This window comes from Poromitra crassiceps, assembly GCF_964638095.1.
Source record: "Poromitra crassiceps genome assembly, chromosome: 6".
Classification (NCBI taxonomy): Eukaryota; Metazoa; Chordata; class Actinopteri; order Beryciformes; family Melamphaidae; genus Poromitra; species Poromitra crassiceps.
The window spans coordinates 13762407-13781183 of NC_139627.1; the positions used below are offsets into that span (position 1 = coordinate 13762407).

The following is an 18777-nucleotide window of genomic DNA, read 5'->3' on the forward strand; positions in this document are numbered from 1 at the left end:
TGAAATCGAACTGAACCTTTGGCTACGTTGTAACCTACGTTTACTAACTGGGTAGCCCAGTGCTGCTGTCTCTCAGTCGGGTCGTTTTTCCAACTAACGTTATCCAGCTGCCTGTCTCTTCTGTATCCTTATACAACAGCTACGAAGAGAGGAGCTTGCGAACATCCCCATAGTCAAAAGCACTTCCCAGAGATATCAATACTCTCCTCGTGCTTCAACCCAAATAAAACCTCCAGTGTCTGTTTGCGACAGGCTAACCCGTTAGCTATTAGCTAATGTCTGGTATTGTGTAGGCCTCATTTTATACGCAGGAGTTGTGTAACTACATATGAACTACAGTTGAACAGATTCACTCCATTTTACAGGTCCATTACAATGTAACTACATATTAACATCATTTATAACTATTGGTAATTACTGTGTAATTACATTTGGTGTTTATGTGTAATTACAAATAGTTCATATGCAACTAGGGTACCTGTAAAATGAAGGGTTACCCTAAGATTTTAAATCTTGGCAAGCACAGAACAATTTGAAGTGAAATGAGCAGAGACAGTAACCATGGAGTCTGGCCACGGCCTCCAGTTAGACAATCTTTAATTTAGACTTTCCTCACAATGTGAAGCATAGGACTGTGAAAAAAGAAACAAAAAACACCTGGCACACCTGTATCTTTTAATTTATTTATTTGCCTTCATTAACATTATGATTGTACATTGTAAAGAAGACCGCAAGTTCATTTTTCCCGTTTTATTTGAGCGGCAACGTCCTTGCAGTGTGCCACCAGATTACATATCTTGGCCATTGTATCACTGATGATCTGTCTGATGATAATGATATTATGAGACAGCGACGTAAACTGTACGCCCAGGAAAACATGTTGATACGAAAATTCCAGATGTGTACAGCTGATGTCAAAGTGTCACTGTTCAGAACGTACTGTACACCACTGTACACTGCTCACCTGTGGGGCAGCTACAGACAAAGCAGCATGAAAAAACTTCATGTGGCTTATAATGATGCTCTACGACTGCTCTTGCGAGTCCCTCGTTGGCATAGTGCCAGTCAGCTGTTTGTCACTATGGGTATACCCACACTAAATGCATTTTTGAGAAATCTCATGTACAGATTTATGTGTCGATTAGATGCCTCTGAACAGGGTTATTGTGGCCTTAACCAATCCTGCATTAAGCAACACCAGGTTCTATTCTCCTTTGTGGCGACATTGGAGAAAGAGCCTCTATGTTTTATGATGCCTTGTATTTATTTTAGTGTTGTCTTTGCATTTATAATGCATTTCTTATGTATTTTATGTCTTGTATTGTTTTATATGGACCTGCACTTGTGTCTGAAATACAAGTTTGAATGAATTAAGACAGTTGAAAAGTCTACAGACACAGTTTGGAATCAATCAACCTCTGTCTAATCAGCTATGCATGATTTTTGTTTTTACTCTTTTGTGAAGTGATTTGTAGGCTACTGTAAATGCGATTTGAAACATTTAAACTTTATATACACTTTTGTAAAAGAGACATTTACTCTTTTTATGAAGCACATTGATTACATGAATCCAGGTAAAAGCCATTGATTTCCCTTACTAAATCTATAACAATCACAAAGAGAAGGAGACAAGTTAGAGACAGTAACAGAATTCTTGGAATGTAGTGACTCTCTATGTGTAGGAGATCCTGAAAAGAGCAACTATTGTATTAAAAAAAGAAAAGAGTGCAAAAATAAAAAATGATCACACACAATCAACAAATCAAACACCAACTGCCAAACTCTGATTCTTTCCATAACACCCTGTACTGTCTCCTGTTCTCTGCACATGCTTTCCTCTCATTCACTTCCCTAAATACATGTACTGTTGATGATGTTCTTGGCTGCCCTGATTCCAGATCTCCTGGCGGTCTCAATCCAGGCGTGAGGGAAGGCTGTATGCTCCCCGGCAAAGTGCACCTTCCCTTCGCTTGCAAAGAGCAATTCGGCAAACTCTAGATGTTGGTATGGTGTGAAGAGAGCGAATGCACCCAGGCTGTAAGGATCCGTGCTCCACTTCTTCACCACCACTCCTGTGCAGAGAGACCTGACCTGCTCGCCGTGGATCTTCACCAAATCATTTAGAGCCACTTCCTTCAGCTCTGTGTCATTCATCCCCAGGAAGAGATCGGCGTCATCAGACCAGGTGTAGGAGGCCAGGAGGACGCCAATGGTCTTATTTTTTGGGAAACTGTGGCTAGGGTAGTAGATGAAACGAGAGGGCAAGTCGGTGATGCTCTTTCCGCCTTTGATGGGAGGATCGTCATCCTCCCAGAACCTCTTGCTGAAGGTGAGGATGATTTTGGTGGAGCTGCTGTAGTGGACCGACCTCAGGGCGTATCTCTTCTTGAGGGACAGAGCAGGCTGGAAATCGATGAAGAGGGTGGCTTTGGCTGTGGCTGTCACCAGGACGAAGTCAGCCTTCAGACTGGTCAAGTTCCCTCCTCTTTGATATGTGACGTTAACACGACCATCAGGTAATGTTTGGATTTTCTTGACTGGACAGTTAAGTTGAATTGTAGAATTCAGCAGCACTTTCTGAAATGCCTTAGGGATGTTGTCAAACCCTCCTGTCACTTCATAGTAGCTGGTATAAAAAAAACACACACACACACACACACACATAGATTAATTGCCCAATTAGTGGTCACCGTTAGTCATCTGAAATGTAGGTCCCTATTCTCCCACAGGCCTTCGGCGCTAAAACGGGCCTTAAACGCAAAAAAACGTGCCTTGCGCCTGTTTCGGGAAAATATCAATAGGCTTTAGGCTGCCAAATGCGCTTTAGGCCGAATGGGCGTGGCGGAGTCCCTGAATGCGCCAAAGTGGGCGTGTCGGCCTTAAATCTCGGCGTACTGATATCTTGGCACCTGCCTTAAATTTAGCGCTTTGCGCCTTTGAAAACCAGGCCTATTCACTGCGCCAGTGCACTTGTGCCTCTCCCCTGTCACCCTTCTCTGTCTCTCTCTGAAACCAGGCCTATTCAGTGCGCCAGTGCTCTTCTGCCTCTGAGTCACCCTTCTCTCTCTCTCTCTGACTCCCTCGCTCAAACAGACACAACACATAGCAGCACCCAGCTTCCCATAGGAAATAGCAGTTGTAAGTTTACTGCCTGTGAATGTCCACTCCCAGCATGCAATTGGGTCCTCCATTTCGCTACTAAATAGCAACTAAATGAGCCGAAATAGATATAAAAGGTAGATCTAAAATAATGTGTAATGGTAAGACAACCTGCAATTGTCGAACATTTCAATATTGGACCAAATAAAACATGAAATGAAACACCACCCTATGTGAAACATATATGTCCTCTTGAGCCTATATATACCCTGTGTGGATTTAACGTGATTTAGGTAAGTGACAGCGGAACGCGCTTCGGAAGCTTCTACTGTCATCTGCTATACTGTGATGTGCGCTCCAATAACTTCGCCCTACTCCACATTTAGTTTTACAATAAAAACACATTTATGCAATGACTTTACATAATGTAGGGTATATTTATGTGCATCATTCTACCTGCAGCAGGGGAGAGAAAACGATATCTTTCTGGACAAACTTTCACCAATCTAATAGGCTATATTTTTCTAGCTGATGCGTTTAGTACATTATTTTCACTTTGATCTTGCTATAGTGTAGCGTATTTACATGCTTGCAGTATTGAAACTGCAGTTAGATTGGTTTGAGAAGCATAATAATATGGAATAATAGCCTATAATGCAGACAGACAGGCTGGATGAAGGGAGGGGGGGGGGGCAGAGCGTTTGGCTTTCGTCTGGTTTTGCGGGATCACTGGAATTGGAGCTAAAAAGGCAAGCGTGCGATTCGTTTATTGCACTTATCCAATGAGCATGACGGTGCATAATTTTACGCCTAAAAGGCGTGGTTGTAATGCTTTGGGCTGCATCTAGCGCCAGCACGACGATATCAAGTGCGCCTTTCCACGCCCACTGCTTTGATCTGCGCCTGCCGCTCGGCCTAGAAACTGCGCCGATGCAACGATAGAGCCCGTAGTAGTCTCTTAAAACAGACGGCTGGCTCTCGGAATGTCTGTAATTCGACCACGCTCAGGGAAAATAATGAGCGATGATAGGGGAACTTCCTCCGGTCTGAAGCATCCCCCCCCCCTCCCCCAACTTCCTTTGTCCATGTTCTGTCGCCGTGAATTACAGACTGTTTAAGCTGCATTCGCAGAATGGAGAAGAACAGTCTGGCTTGAGAGACTATCTGAAATATAGACCTATTTACATACTGTAAAAAGAAAAATAGGCAATGCGTTTTTATACACGATTTTCAGAAACCACTTCAAAAGTCATAAAAGTGGTCCTCGTTTGTGAAGAACACAAACTTTGCTGTTTCATAAACTTTTGTTAACCACAGACCTTAATTCACGTGTTTAACCGAAATCCCCATACAAAAATCCCATTGCCTTCCTTATGAACCCCCATGGCAGCGATTTCTGGGTAACTCTAGAGTTCCAGTTAGAGAAAATGTCCTCGAGCAAAGGTCCAGAACATCGTAACGTCTAACTTGCATTATGATTCAGTGCCTATAGGCCTATATTGAAGTAGCCCAATAGTTGTATCAATGTCTGTATAGCCTGTTAAATCAAATCAATTACAATTCATTTGTTATTATTATTATTATTATTATTATTATTATTATTATTATTATTATTATTATTATTATTATTATTATTATTATTAGTTAATAAGTACTCTAATAATAAAGAAATGTTCTTTTCTCATTTTAAGTAATATATGTCAATGTTTGTGGCTGATGATAGGTTTTTACTTAATTTCTTCCACAAAACTCTTTTTTTGTTTTCACTCAAGTTGCTGCACTCATAGATCGGCAATTAGGCCCCACCCCCTTTTAGAGGAAAAACACAAGCCACTCGCTGTTGACTGTTGAGATATATATATATATATATATATATATATATATATATATATATATATATATATATATATATATATATATATATATATATATCAACATATATATATATATATATATATATATATATATATGCAGCCAGAGCTTGTGAAAATAAATACTCGTCCCATTGGCTCATGGAGCATGGGCGCCTGGCCAATCCCGGCGATTGAGTGCTGCATACAGTAGGCGGGCACAGGGAGTGGTCTGCCCAAAACCGCGGTGGGTTCCATAATAATGCTTCTGGCACTTGACCTAGTTAGAGAGAGCGGCCGGTCTGTCGGCCGGAGCCGGTCAATGCGCAAGCTCCATTTTAACTCGCCAACTTCAGGCCAGGCGTTGGGGGCGGGCCAGACCGGGCCAGGCCTGTCTCCCGTCTTTGCCTGGCCAGATTATGGGCCCTATCGTTGCAATCGGTGTAGAAACTGTGTTTAAGGCCTGGCGCAGCGCAGATTAGTGGGTGTGGACCAGCGCACTTGATATCTTGGTGTCGGCGCTACACGCGGCCTCAAGCATTATAACCACGCCTTTTAAGCGTAAAATTATGCACCATCAGCTCATTAGTGAAGTGCAGTAAAGAGTCACAAGCTTGCCTTTTAAGCTCCAATTCCAGGAAAAATCCGGTAAAACCAGACAAAGCCAAGAGCTCTGCTCCCCCCCCCTCCCTTCATCCCGTCTGTCTGTCTCCATATATAGGCTATTATTCCATATTATTATGCTTCTCAAACCAATCTAACTGCAGTTTAAATACTGCAAGCATGTAAATACGCTACACTATAGCAAGATCAAAGTGAAAAGAATGTTCTAAACGCATCAGCTAGAAAAATATAGCCTATCCCTATATGATGAGATTAATTAGGTTGGTGAAAGTTTGTCCAGAAAGATATCGTTTTCTCTCCCCTGCTGCAGGTAGGATGATGCACATAAATATACCCTACATTATGTAAAGTCATTGCATAAATGTGTTTTTATTGTAAAACTAAAATGTGAAGTAGAGCCAATTTATTGGAGCGGACATCACAGTAGGACATGACAGTAAAAGCGCGTTACGCTGTCACTTATCTAAATCACGTTAAATCGACGAGGAATATATATAGGCCCTAGGCCCAGGATGACATATATGTTTCACATAGGGTGGTGTTTTCATTTCAATGTTTTATTTGGTCCAATATTGAAATGTTCTACAATTGCAGGTTGTGTTACCATTACACATTATTTAGATCTACCTTTATATCTATTTTGGCTCATTTGGTTGCTATTTAGTAGCGAAATGGAGTAGCACAATGCATGCTGGGACATTTCACAGGCAGTGAACTTACAACTTATTTTTCCTATGGGACGTGTGTTGTGTCTGTCTGAGCGAGGGAGTCAGAGAGAGACAGAGAAGGGTGACAGAGGAGAGGCAGAAGAGCGCTCCTCGCAACTGGCGCACTGAATAGGCCTGGTTTCAGAGAGAGACAGAGAAGGGTGACAGGGGAGAGGCAGAGGAGCGCCCCGCTCAACTGGCGCACTGAATAGGCCTGGTTTTCAAAAGCGCAAAGCGCTAAATTTACGCCAGGTGGGAAGATATCATTAGGCCGGCATTTAAGGCTGAAACGCCCATTCTCGCCCATTCAGGGAGTGCGCCACGCCCATTCAGCCTAAAGCGCATTTACCAGCCTAAAGCCATGTTGATAACTTCCTGAGACAGGCGCAAGGCATTTGCGTTTAAGGCCCGTTTTAGCGCCGAAGGCCTGTGGGAGAATAGGGGCCAATGTGTGTGTAAAAAAAGGAAAAAGACAGAAATCTTTTACATGCAACGTCAAAACCAAAAAATGTATATACTGTAACTGAATCAAATACATATTTTATGATTGATATACATTTAGACCTATCACAAATCAGGACGTGCGAGCTTTCAAGCAAGTAGATGGGTGGGTGATGTCACACGTTGAAACCGAAAGTTTGAGTGTATACTGCTTGTGCCGCTTCCGCATTGCATGCCATAGAATTAGTTTGTTTAAACAAAATGGACATCAGAAAGTTTTTAGTGAAAGTCCAGGAGAAAACATCAAGCTAGCAAGGCCAGCGTCGTCAAGAAAGTTCTGCGGACAGTGTAGAACCTACAGACGATGCTGCAGCAGCTAGCCGGGGTGAGTAGACTATTTTCATGTTACTGTATTTATCTTTTCTGCTGTTTAGTGGTCAGTCAGTGTTATACAGTTATACAAATTCCATTTTCGCCATGTTTTTAGGAATAAAATGTTATACAAATTATATATAAACAAACCCCTCTGTAAAAAATGTTTTTATCTGAATGTATTTCGGAATAAAACTGGAGTATGTAAGTGCTACTGAAGTGGAGATTTCTGGCTCAGAGTTTGAGAAAAATCATTTTGAAAAACAAAAACAAAACACAAATACAATAAATAAATCAGGCTATGAATTATATATGAACAACCCCCGCTGTAATAACCTTCAGAATATAGTTATGAATACAACTAGAGTGTTTGGTGTATGTAAGTGCTACTGAAGTGGAGATTTCTGGCTCAGAGTATGAGAAAGGTAAAACAGACTTTTCCTGCCATGTATCCCCTTAAATGTCCAATAAACCTTGACATTTTATTATGACTACAGATCTGAAACTAGATGTAGTTGTTGTCGTATATACCTGTTAGAATCCTTGATAAGGCTCTGAACATAGATCGTCTCCGTCAGTGCTGTGTAAAACAGAGCGTTCTCGTCTAGGATGTCTCCAATCATCTTCAAAGCTCCTAGACTCAGGTTTCCCTCTGCTACTAGAAATTCCTGTTAAAAATCATTAAATCACTTCAGATTACAGCCTCACTTAGGCAAGGCAAGGTTTATATACTGTAGCACATTTACACAATGGCGATTCAAAGTCAAAACTCAGATGCAGAATGATTTTTTGTTAGACTTACTATTACATGGGAGTGTACCAATGTTCCCAGGGCCCAATGTTCCCAGGGCCCAATGTTCCCAGGGAACAATGTTCCCCGGAGGTTGTAGCCGTCCTGGAAACACCTGTAAAGTCTGGGGCAATCCTGGAAACAACCTCCCCAGGTATGAATCTTAAAAATAAGTAAAAGCTGTATTCGGGACAGCCCTATCGTAAATAAAGTTCTAAAGTAAACAACATTGGGCTCTATCTTCCGACAGGCGCTATCCCCTAATAGTGTGTTGCGCACCTGTTTGCGCGTGCCTTGGCAGGGAAGATAGCATTCCGCCTTGCGCCGTCCGCCAGGTGTTCTGCCGAGTTTTGCTCCCCCGCTTGGCGTGGCAAGGCTGTGCGTAATGACATATCCAAAAGGAATTCCACTTTCCACTACGCAAATACCTCTCTGCGCTGGGAGCATAGCTGTAATCTCCGTGCAGCGCACCCAGCGCAGAGAGGTATTTGCGCGTAAGAGGTCCTTTTCAAAGCTCTTAGCGCAAAGTATTTGCGCTGCTGACGATAGCATAATGCCATCTATCCCCACATTTTAGCACTGAAACGCCTGCTTTGGCATGTGGCAGCCAATGCCCAGTACAATTATCACAGGCATGCGCTTGTGTCCGCCCCCAATTTGCATTGCGCACGGCGTTAAACAAGCGCAAACGCTAAATTAGCGCTTTTGGGAAGATAGAGCCCACGGTCATATTCAGCTATGTTAAGATTCATACCTGGGGAGGTTGGTTCCAGGATTGCCCCAGACTTTCCAGGTGTCTCCAGGACTGTTACAACCTCCGGTGAACATTGGGCCATGGGAACATTGGGCTGACCCCCTATTACATTACACACATTACACACAACATTGTGTTTGAAACTTAGGCTACATGGTCTAATTGTATTGTTAACTTTAAAATAAATTCGAAATTGTAAAAAAAATAACATCACCCCCCTCCCCTTCCTCTGCCTGTGACATGTGCTGTATAATTGCGCACATGGCAAAAGCCTGTCTGTGCAGTTAATTGACTGTTTCCTGCAGAGAGAATCCTTGGATTAATAAAAAAAAATCTTCAAGTTTGCGTTCATGATACCATGTAAGTCCTTTCACATGTTGTTTTAATGCTCATTGTGTTCAGGAGGAGTCTGCATTTGAGGAGATGACTAGATTTCAACATTTTAATGAAGCTTCTGTCTGCTTAATTTATTTGGTTAATTGGCAGTTGATTTTACATGTGTCTATGCAAAACAATGCAATGGGATTGAGTTTATGGTTGTGTAGACATAATTATCTTTCAACTGTATTTATATGTGGGCTTATTAATCTTGTAATATGCCTATGTCACAGTGATTTCCCGGGGCTGCCAAATGCAGCTTATTGAGAGAAAAAAATCATTATTTCCCTGATGTTACACATCTCACCTCGACTCAAGGGATCAAAGTTGTAGTTATTGTGCTTGCTGACAGCAAGGCACAATCTATAAAGTCCCCCATACTTACTATTATTATATCTGCCACAAATCTTGGGACGTAATAACCCCCACAGTTTTCGCACCACATACACATGCCAGTACTCAAAACGTGTGGCTCATTGAGGAAAGATATGCTATTACTTTGCTAAGGGTTTGATCAAGCGGTGTGGGCGCTATTTGCGATTAAGCAAGTTTTTTTCACATTCACTTGAATGGGGTTTCGAAAAATCTTGCATTAAATTAGCTGTATCTTAGAAACCATACGAGGTGCAGCTACGAAAGGTGGCAGGGAGGTTCACAGAGGGGCCTTTTACTATCCACAAAAAATTACACCAATTGACCAGATGGTGGCGCTATAACAGCCCTCTTTACGTTTTGGTCCATAACTTTTGAATCGTAGGGTCCACAATCAAACTTCTTTTTTCCCTTGGATCGTTCCGCATCTACTCATATAGGCCACGCCCATTTACGTCTGACTCGATTTCCCGCCATTGAAATGAGTCCAAAACTGTTTTTTGCCATTCCTCCTTGAAATCTTGTCAAATCTTCACCAAACCAAAGCACACATCATGTGTGGCCTGTCCTGCACAACACTGATTTCGTGGTTTTTGAACAAAAAAACAAAAAAAAGGCACTGTTGCGATATAATCGATTTCCAAAGTTCTGTGGGGGGGGCCTATTACAGAAAAATTGCTATAACTCCGGAACACAACGTCCGATGCTAACAAAACTTGGTATAGTTGTGCAGAGATGTACTCCGAGCTGATAGGAAAAATATTGTGTCATTTCGCCTATAGGGGGCGCTGAAGCAACATCAATTACCTGTAGCTCACAAACCATAAGAGCGACTGTTCCCAAATTTGGTCCATATGTTCATAGAGTACTCTTCTACTCTGGCCTAAAAAATTACACCAATTGACCTGACGGTGGCGCTATAACAGCCATCTTTACGTTTTGGTCTATAACTTTGAAACCGTAGCTTCTACAATCAAAATATTTTTTTCCCAGGTTTCCTTACCTCGTCCCACGTTTACTCATTGCTCTGATCTAAAATAAAATACTCCTATTGACCTGATGGTGGCGCTATAACAGCCATCTTTACATTTTGGTCCATAACTTTTGAACTATAGCGTCTACAATCAAAATTATTTTGCCCCTGGATTCCTTGGCTCCTCCCGCTTCTCCTCACATAGGCCCCCCGTAGCTACTTAGTCCACCCTGGCAACCATCTACAAATGCCCTAGTGACCAGCCGGAAATACCCTAGCCAGATACTACACCCTTTAACCACCTAGAGACGTCCTAGCTACACATTGCCGATTGGAGCTGCATGGGCAGGGGCGTTGCAAGGAGGCGGGCCATGGCGAGGACAGCAAGCACAATAACATTTTCGTTAGGAAATTTAGTTTCTACTGTGTTTGGCTATTTCCCCCTATTCCCCCAGTTTGGGCATAGCAATCAATTCCATGCAGTTTACATTAAATGTACAGGAAATTTATCCCTATGCCAAACATGGGAAAATGTCCAAAAACTGAATTTAACGGTGCACACTACTGATTTGAAGCCTTTATGGATGCTGGACTAAAGCTAATTCGTGTTTTTGGGGGGAAATGGCTGGTAAGCCAAAACATGCGCTTTTTGGCTTTTTGGCTCAAAATATGAAAAATATGATTTTTTTTTGAATATGAAAACCCACTGATGATGTCACAATGTCTATGACATCATCAGTGATTCATCAGTGACATCATTATTGACCAAAATCATCTTATGACATCACTTGTCATAGGGATATCATTCTGGATGGATGCTGTCAATCTTTGACATATCCCAGGCTATGAATAAAAAATAAAATAAAAATCCAGTTTGCATTTATGGGAAGGAAAATCACTTTTTGTGTTCTACTGTACTATTTTTTTACTGTACTGTACTCACTGTACACTGGCATTTAAGGGGTTAAAATTCTGAGTAGGTATGAAATGTTGGTATGAGGTATGAAGTTACCAATGAATAAAAACAATAAAAATATAAAACAAAATGTCAATATATCAATATAAATTAACTATGAATATCAAAGTCCATCACATGGACCTTAGTAGGCGATTGAGTTTTTGTTGTTGCAAATGTACAATTCTCGAAAAACTAAAGATGGATCAAAATCAATGTTGCTGCCAATCTTTGACATATCCCAGGTTATGATAATCCCCCCAAGAAAAATCCAGTTTGCATTTATTTAATAATAATAATAATAATAATAATAATAATAATAATAATAATAATAATAATAATAATAATAATAATAATAATAATAATAATACATTAATTAATTATGAATATCACTGTCCATCAGATGGACTAATGGTAAATTGAGGATTATTCCTTATTCGGGTACAAGAAGAAATGTAGAGATGTGCAGTATCTATACCTTTACAGAGTAATGATCACACTTCTTGATCCACTCTTTGGGGTCTTTGGGGTCTTTGGGACACTGCAAAAAGACAGTACAAGCATAGGCTACATTATTAGGCCTTTTGTACACTGAAAACATATTTATTTTTAGTTCTCTACAAACCTTTTTGAGAACTTGTTCTAAGAGCTCCTCAGCGGATTTTCCCTTCTCGTCGCCCCTCAGGTTGTATTTCAGGATGTCTGGGTTGTTATTTACTGTTGAAGTTTTGTGCTTCTCCCCATTTACTAGGTAGAATGTGTTGTCGTCTGTCTCATAGAAGTCATTCACCTTCACGCCCAGTTTTTTCAGGAACTTCAGGAGGGGTCTGCATTTGAGGAGATGACTAGATTTCAACATTTTAATGAAGCTTCTGTCTGCTTAATTTATTTGGTTAATTGGCAGTTGATTTTACATGTGTCTATGCAAAACAATGCAGTGGGATTGAGTTTATGGTTGTGTAGACATAATTATCTTTCAACTGTATTTATATGTGGGCTTATTAATCTTGTAATATGCCTATGTCACAGTGATTTCCCGGGCCTGCCAAATTCAGCTTATTGAGAGTGCGATTTGTATTTTAAAAAAAATCATTATTTCCCTGATGTTACACATCTCACCTCGACTCAAAGGATCAAAGTTGTAGTTATTGTGCTTGCTGAGTTTTTTGATCAATACCTGAATAATTCTGGTGATTGACAGATGGATATTGACACTGTTTATTACGGTACACAGATTTGGTAAATGCTCAGTTCTTCGAATGTTTGAAGATCACAATCATCATTGTTAATTATTCTAAATTCCATTGAACAGTAGAGGTTTTCAAACTATATTTACTTTTAGTTTAGGCCTTATCTAGGGATGGGCATTGATTTTCGAATAGTTGTTTTTATTATTGAAAATCGCTTTTTATTGTTAAAATCGAATAGTATATCTGACAATTATCTTGTCTTGCCTGACAATTGCCTTACCTGCTGTGGACTCACGTCCCACTCGCACGCATGTGCAGAATGCAGACTATGGTGCAGAATGGCTGAGACACCCTGTCGGTCTAATAGCACCCAGCTCCTTGCGAGAACCGTAAATTAGGAGAAATTGTGTTAAACTCTATACTCAACCATAAGGAAAAGTTTTCAAGGCTCATTATTGCATGAAGAAAAGCTGATATCCTGCCTACCATTCCCTGGGCCATCTCGACTATGGTCGATATATATATATATATATTTATTTATTTATTTATTTATTTATTTATTTATTATATATATTTTGGCACTAGGCACTATGGTCTCTATCGTTGCATCGGCCTATGAACTGCGCCCAACGCCAGATGCAGCGCAGATTAGTGGCCGTGGACCAGCGCACTCGATATTTTGGTATCGGCGCTACACGCGGCCTTAAGCATTATAACCATGCCTTTTAAGCGTAAAATTATGCACAATCTGCTCATTGGAGAAGTGCAGTAAATGAGTCACAAGCTTCCCTTTTAAGCTGCAATTCCACGGAGCGATCCAGTCCGGTCAGAAAAGCCAAGCGCTCTGAGCTCTCCCCCTCCCTTTCATCCCCGTCTGTCTCCATATATATTATTCCATATTATTATCCTTCTCAAACCTATCTAACTGCAGTTTAAATACTGCAGGCATGTAAATACGTTACACTATAGCAAGATCAAAGTGAAAAGAATGTTCTAAACGCATTGGCTAGAAAAATATAGCCTATCCCTATGTGGCCTATGTCATGATGAGATTAGATTGGTGAAAGTTTGTCCAGATTAGAATGATATCGTTTTCTCTCGCCACCTTTTCTTCTCCAGTGCTGCAGATGATGCACATAAATATAGCCTACATTATGTAAAGTCATTGCATAAATGTCTTTTTATTGTAAAAGTAAATATGAAGTAAGCCAAGTCTTATTGGAGCGGAGCAGACATCACAGTACAGACATCACAGTAGAACCGTGTTACGGCTGTCTCTCATCTAAATCACATTATATCTGCGAGGGATATACATACCACCTGGGTTACTATATGTTTCACATAGGGTTGTGTTTGGATTTCTATGTTTTATTTTGGCCAATATTGAAATGTTTGAGAATTGCATGTTGGGTGAACAAAAACATTATTTCTATCTACCACTTTAGGCAATTTAGGCTGATTTGGTTGATATTTCTTCTCAAAATGTATTAGCCTCAATGCATGCTGGGAGATTTCACATGTGGCTCAACAGCCTCTGAATGACAGGGGCTCAAAACTACCATATAACAACTTTTTTCCATTGGTCTTTGTGCCTGTCTGACGCGCGAGAGAGAGGGAGTGAGAGAGAAAGAGAGGGGTTTTTATTTTGGCCAATATTGAAATGATCGAGAATTGCATGTTGTGTGAACAGAAACATTATTTCTATCTACCACTTTAGGCAATTTAGGCTGATTTGGTTGATATTTCTTCTCGAAATGTATTAGCCTCAATGCATGCTGGGAGATTTCACATGTGACTCAACAGCCTCTGAATGACAGGGGCTCAAAACGACCATATAACAACTTTTTTCCATCGGTCTTTGTGCCTGTCTGATGCGCAAGAGAGAGGGAGTGAGAGGGCGAGAGAGAGAGGGGGAGAGAACAGCTTTTTTTCCATCGGTCTTTGTGCTGCGCGAGAGAGAGAGAGAGAGGGGGAGAGAACAGCCTCTGAATGACAGGGGCTCAAAACTACGATATAACAACTTTTTTCCATTGGTCTTTGTGCCACGCCTCTTCGGCATAAAGCGGATTTCGGGGCCTAAAACCATGTTGCTATCTTCCAGAGGCAGGCGCAAGGCGCGTTTTTTTGCATTTAACGCCAGTTTTTGCACCTAAGGCCACTGGGAAGATAGGGCCCCAAGTCTTCATTGATTAGATCAGCCGTGGTTTGAAAGCTCGAAGCTGCGAACTTCATCCAAATTCGGTGCCAGTGGTATTATTTTTTCGAAAAATGGCAAGATGGCAGCTGTGCATATTAGTGTGCAGTGATTGCTGTGTAGAGCTATTGTATGTTCATTCGGATAGGTTCTGCCACCATTTTCCTTTCCCTTAGAATGTGATTTATGCTTTGTGAAACTGCTTTGAAGATTGTACCTGGGTCTGCCTCCACACCACTAGGCGGAGACAAAGACCCATGAAAATGCTATTTAAGCACTTCCTTGTAAATGTATTTTTCACTTGACACTGACGAAGGCCCGAATTGGGCCGAAACTGTTTGTCATCTCAATAAATGGCCGCCACGGGAGCTATCTAAAAATTGTGTTGCGAGCCCTTTTTTCATTTATTTTCCTGTTTAGTACAGTTGAGCTCAGCACCAACCAGTGGATGTGCGTAAGTCTCTGGATGCTTAAGATGGCAGCTGTGCCTGCTCCTGTGTTAGCTTCCGACCAGAGGGGCGCTGTGGGGCACTATGGTGGCTGGGTGCAACAGCACAAAACACAGAAGGATTGGTATATTAAAGTTATTTATTATCAGCATCAGGCTTTCAAACCCCGGCAGATCTAATCAATGAGTACATCTGCTTAATTGGTATGTGTATTTTTGAAATGTCTCTGTGACACTTGTATGAAGAGCGTATCTGGCATGTTCCATTGCTTGGGACTTTTCTCAGCGACTCTTAACTTTGGAGAAGGGGAGGGGAGCTGTGGAGGGGCCCAGCTTGCTTATCAAGCAGTGATATGAAGACAGCCCCCGAAAAGGACAAGGCAGACGTCTGCATTTTTTTAATTGGCGTGTAACGTTAACATTAATGTACGTTATTGTTAATGTCGGACGGTTGCACAAGACAGTTGCACAAGACTGTGTGCTCATAGTAACGGTAGCAATATCAATTTACGTTAACGTTAAGATGAATTGCAACACTCACCTTGAATTCTTTGTAACGTTACAAGTTGCTATGTGTGTCTTTGAGGTGCTTTGAATTTGGAAATGTTTATTCCGTTGGTATGGAAGCTGCAACGGCAGTGAATAATGGTCGAAATAGTTCCCAGTTAATTTCTAATAGTGTTTTTGCTAGAAATGCCCATCCCTAGCTTAATCACATTTCTAAAGATTACTTCACTGTTTTCACAATAACATGGATTTATTGTGGCTCTCACTGGTAAAAGGGGGTATCTAAAGTACTCACTTCTGGGAGTGGATGTTTGGGATCCTCATAGGCCCCAGTTCTGCATACCAGCCCTCCTCATCATTTCTGTAGGTCTGAATTCGTCCTCCAACACGACCACTTGCTTCTAGTATGGTTACCTTTCACATCACATCACATCACATCATAAAGTTTTGAATAAAGTTTGACATCATTTGAAATGCAATTCTACCTTGCTTTGCATTAGATCAGAGGGGTTCCCAAACCTTTCCGTCCAAGTATCACTATGTACCAAACCAAATTTCCCAGGGACCACTTCCACTGCGCTATACCAAAATGCGCTATACACCCCTAAAATAAAATTTGCTGATTTAACCATGCAATAGCAGCATAAAGGCTAAATGACAATATAAGGCTACTAGCTGGTTCAAAACGGACACACACACACGCGTGGGGGCGCACAAAAACACACACACACACACACACACACACACACACACACACACACACACACACACACACACACACACACACACACACACACACACACACACACACACACACACACACAAACACACCTGCCAACATTAGGCTGTGAAAAATAAGAGCCCTTTGAAAATGTTTTTTCCCCTCGCCAAAATTTTGCCTAACTTTGGAGTGTTATCTAGCTACCTTCCTGACAAGCTAGCATGACATGGTTGGTACATCTCTCGTGATCTGGGCTCTGCCAGAAATTGGTTCCCACTGGTTGCCAATAGAGGTCACTAAAGTCATTGATGAACTATTGCAACTTTCAGTGTGTGAAATACATACCTTATAATTAGTGGCATGTTTTATTAGTTGATATGCAGCAGTCAGACCAGCCATCCCAGCACCAACTATAACAACATGCTTAGGTGTGTCTGTGTGAGGGAGGCCATTCTTTGCAATCTCAACAAGTTCCTCGTAGTCCTTGTCTCCCAGCATCTCTGCAAGGCTTTCCCCTACATCTAAGGAATGCAATAGAGACCAAATGTATTGGCATGTATGTCTATGGTAGATATTTGAATTTCATTTTTGCATTTTTGACTTGTCAAGAGAACAACAATAGTAATACATATAGCCACAAAAGGGTCGCAAAAAGCTGTAAGTCGTTTGGAGGGCATGGTCCAAATATATCCCTTGATATATATTCCAAGTTTCGCGATCATTGAACAAACAGGTGTGGAGTTCAAGGGTGTTATTGTGTTAGGCCACGCCCATTTGTGGTGTTTGTGGCACCCCCTTTTAGTTGAATCGCAAAATATTCTGAACACATGTCAGAAATGCCATTCCAGATGAGGCTGACACGTTTGTGACCGATTATGACCGTGCTCCCCCAGGGGGGTTCCTCCGTATATAACCCCCCCCCCATTAAAAACATGCAGAAGATCAGATCGTCATCGTCATCCGACCAGTGACGACAACATCCGAAGTCGGTCCCCGGGCGCTGTACGAGAAAGCGACCACTGCTCCTGGCCTGCCCCCCGGAGGAAAGTACAAAGCCAGGATGGGTTAAATGCAGAGGACAAATTTCACAGGCCACCGTCAGCATGTGTGTGTTGTGGCCCTCCGTGCAGGTGTTGATTGTAATCGTGTGACAATAAAGACGGGCTTGTCCGTCTGAAATCGTGTATGTGAGTAAACTTTGATTTACTGGCTATTACATGGTAATTACACCATAGGCCCCACCCACTTTGACCAATGATGACAAAACGTCTGATTCTGACTAGTACAGCATCTAGTTGGGTCATCTGTGATGATTCCATGACTGTGGAGAACAAAGGTTCATTTCTTAGTGGATTTGTCATCTACTAGATGAGCAGTTCTCAACCTTTTTGAGCCGCGACCCCCAAAAAGAAAAAGGGTAGGGTTCGTGACCCCCCTCCCGCCGCTGCCCAACCAAATAATGACTTCCTAGTGCACACTGAAATCTTTATGTACAATACTTAAATCATTGGTATGGGAGATTTAATCATCATGGGTCAGTCATCATATCGATTTCAGTATCGATATCATATCGATATGTCCATGTCCAAATGCGGCACTACACGCCTTCGGGTTCCAAGCAGCGCACTTTTCCAGTTTGAAGTCAATCGGATGAATCTTTTTTAAGATAAACCACTTGTTGTGTTGGCAGTAGGTGGCACAATGCCGAATTGCACAAAATTTGGCATTGCACTCTGTTGGGTTCCCAGCAGTGCACTCCCAAAGTTATATATATATATATATATATATATATATATATATATATATATATATATATATATATATATATATATCAATAGTAGAGCACTCGTGCACATCCAGAGCGGGAGGTGCTGGTCACAGCAAGAACGATTACACTGAATAAGAAACAAAAAAACACTAGACTAGAAGTCCAGGGGACCGCACAAACTCTTCAGACTTGGACCGACTTTTCAACGTGGTATTTATTTGCAACAACAGATCACAGGTACAACGCGTTTCGCAGATGCTTCATCAGGTTCATTCATTCATCATCCAGTCTGTCCTCTGCAACTCCATCTCTGTCTGGTTTGGCTCAGCCACCAAACATGACAGGCACAAACAAGACAGTCAGGACTGCAGAGAAAATCATCGGTGCCAAACTGCCCTCCATACAGGAGCTGTACTCCTCCAGAGTGAAACTAGACCACACCGTGGTTATATGCCTCTGCCAACAAGTGAGCAGTCAACATCCATGTCTGCCCAGACGTGAGCCAAATGTGAAGAAATTCTGTGTTACAAGGTGAGGTCACACTGACCTTGACCTTTGACCACCAAAATGTAATCAGTTCATCCTTGAGTCCAAGTGGATGTTTGAGGCAAATTAGATTAAATTCCGTCAAGGC

At 41.6% G+C, this 18777-nt stretch overlaps 1 protein-coding gene across 1 annotated transcript; it reads right to left on the reverse strand.

Moving 5' to 3' along the window:
• Positions 1 to 1851: 1851 nt before the first annotated feature.
• LOC310777721 (L-amino-acid oxidase-like) lies at positions 1852 to 16873 on the reverse strand (the record flags this gene model as incomplete). Its single annotated transcript, XM_083638093.1, has 6 exons — positions 1852 to 2485; positions 7625 to 7761; positions 11794 to 11856; positions 11941 to 12142; positions 15950 to 16068; positions 16787 to 16873. 6 exons carry the CDS (start codon positions 16871 to 16873, stop codon positions 1852 to 1854), a joined length of 1242 nt encoding a protein of 413 aa, XP_083494219.1.
• Positions 16874 to 18777: the final 1904 nt, after the last annotated feature.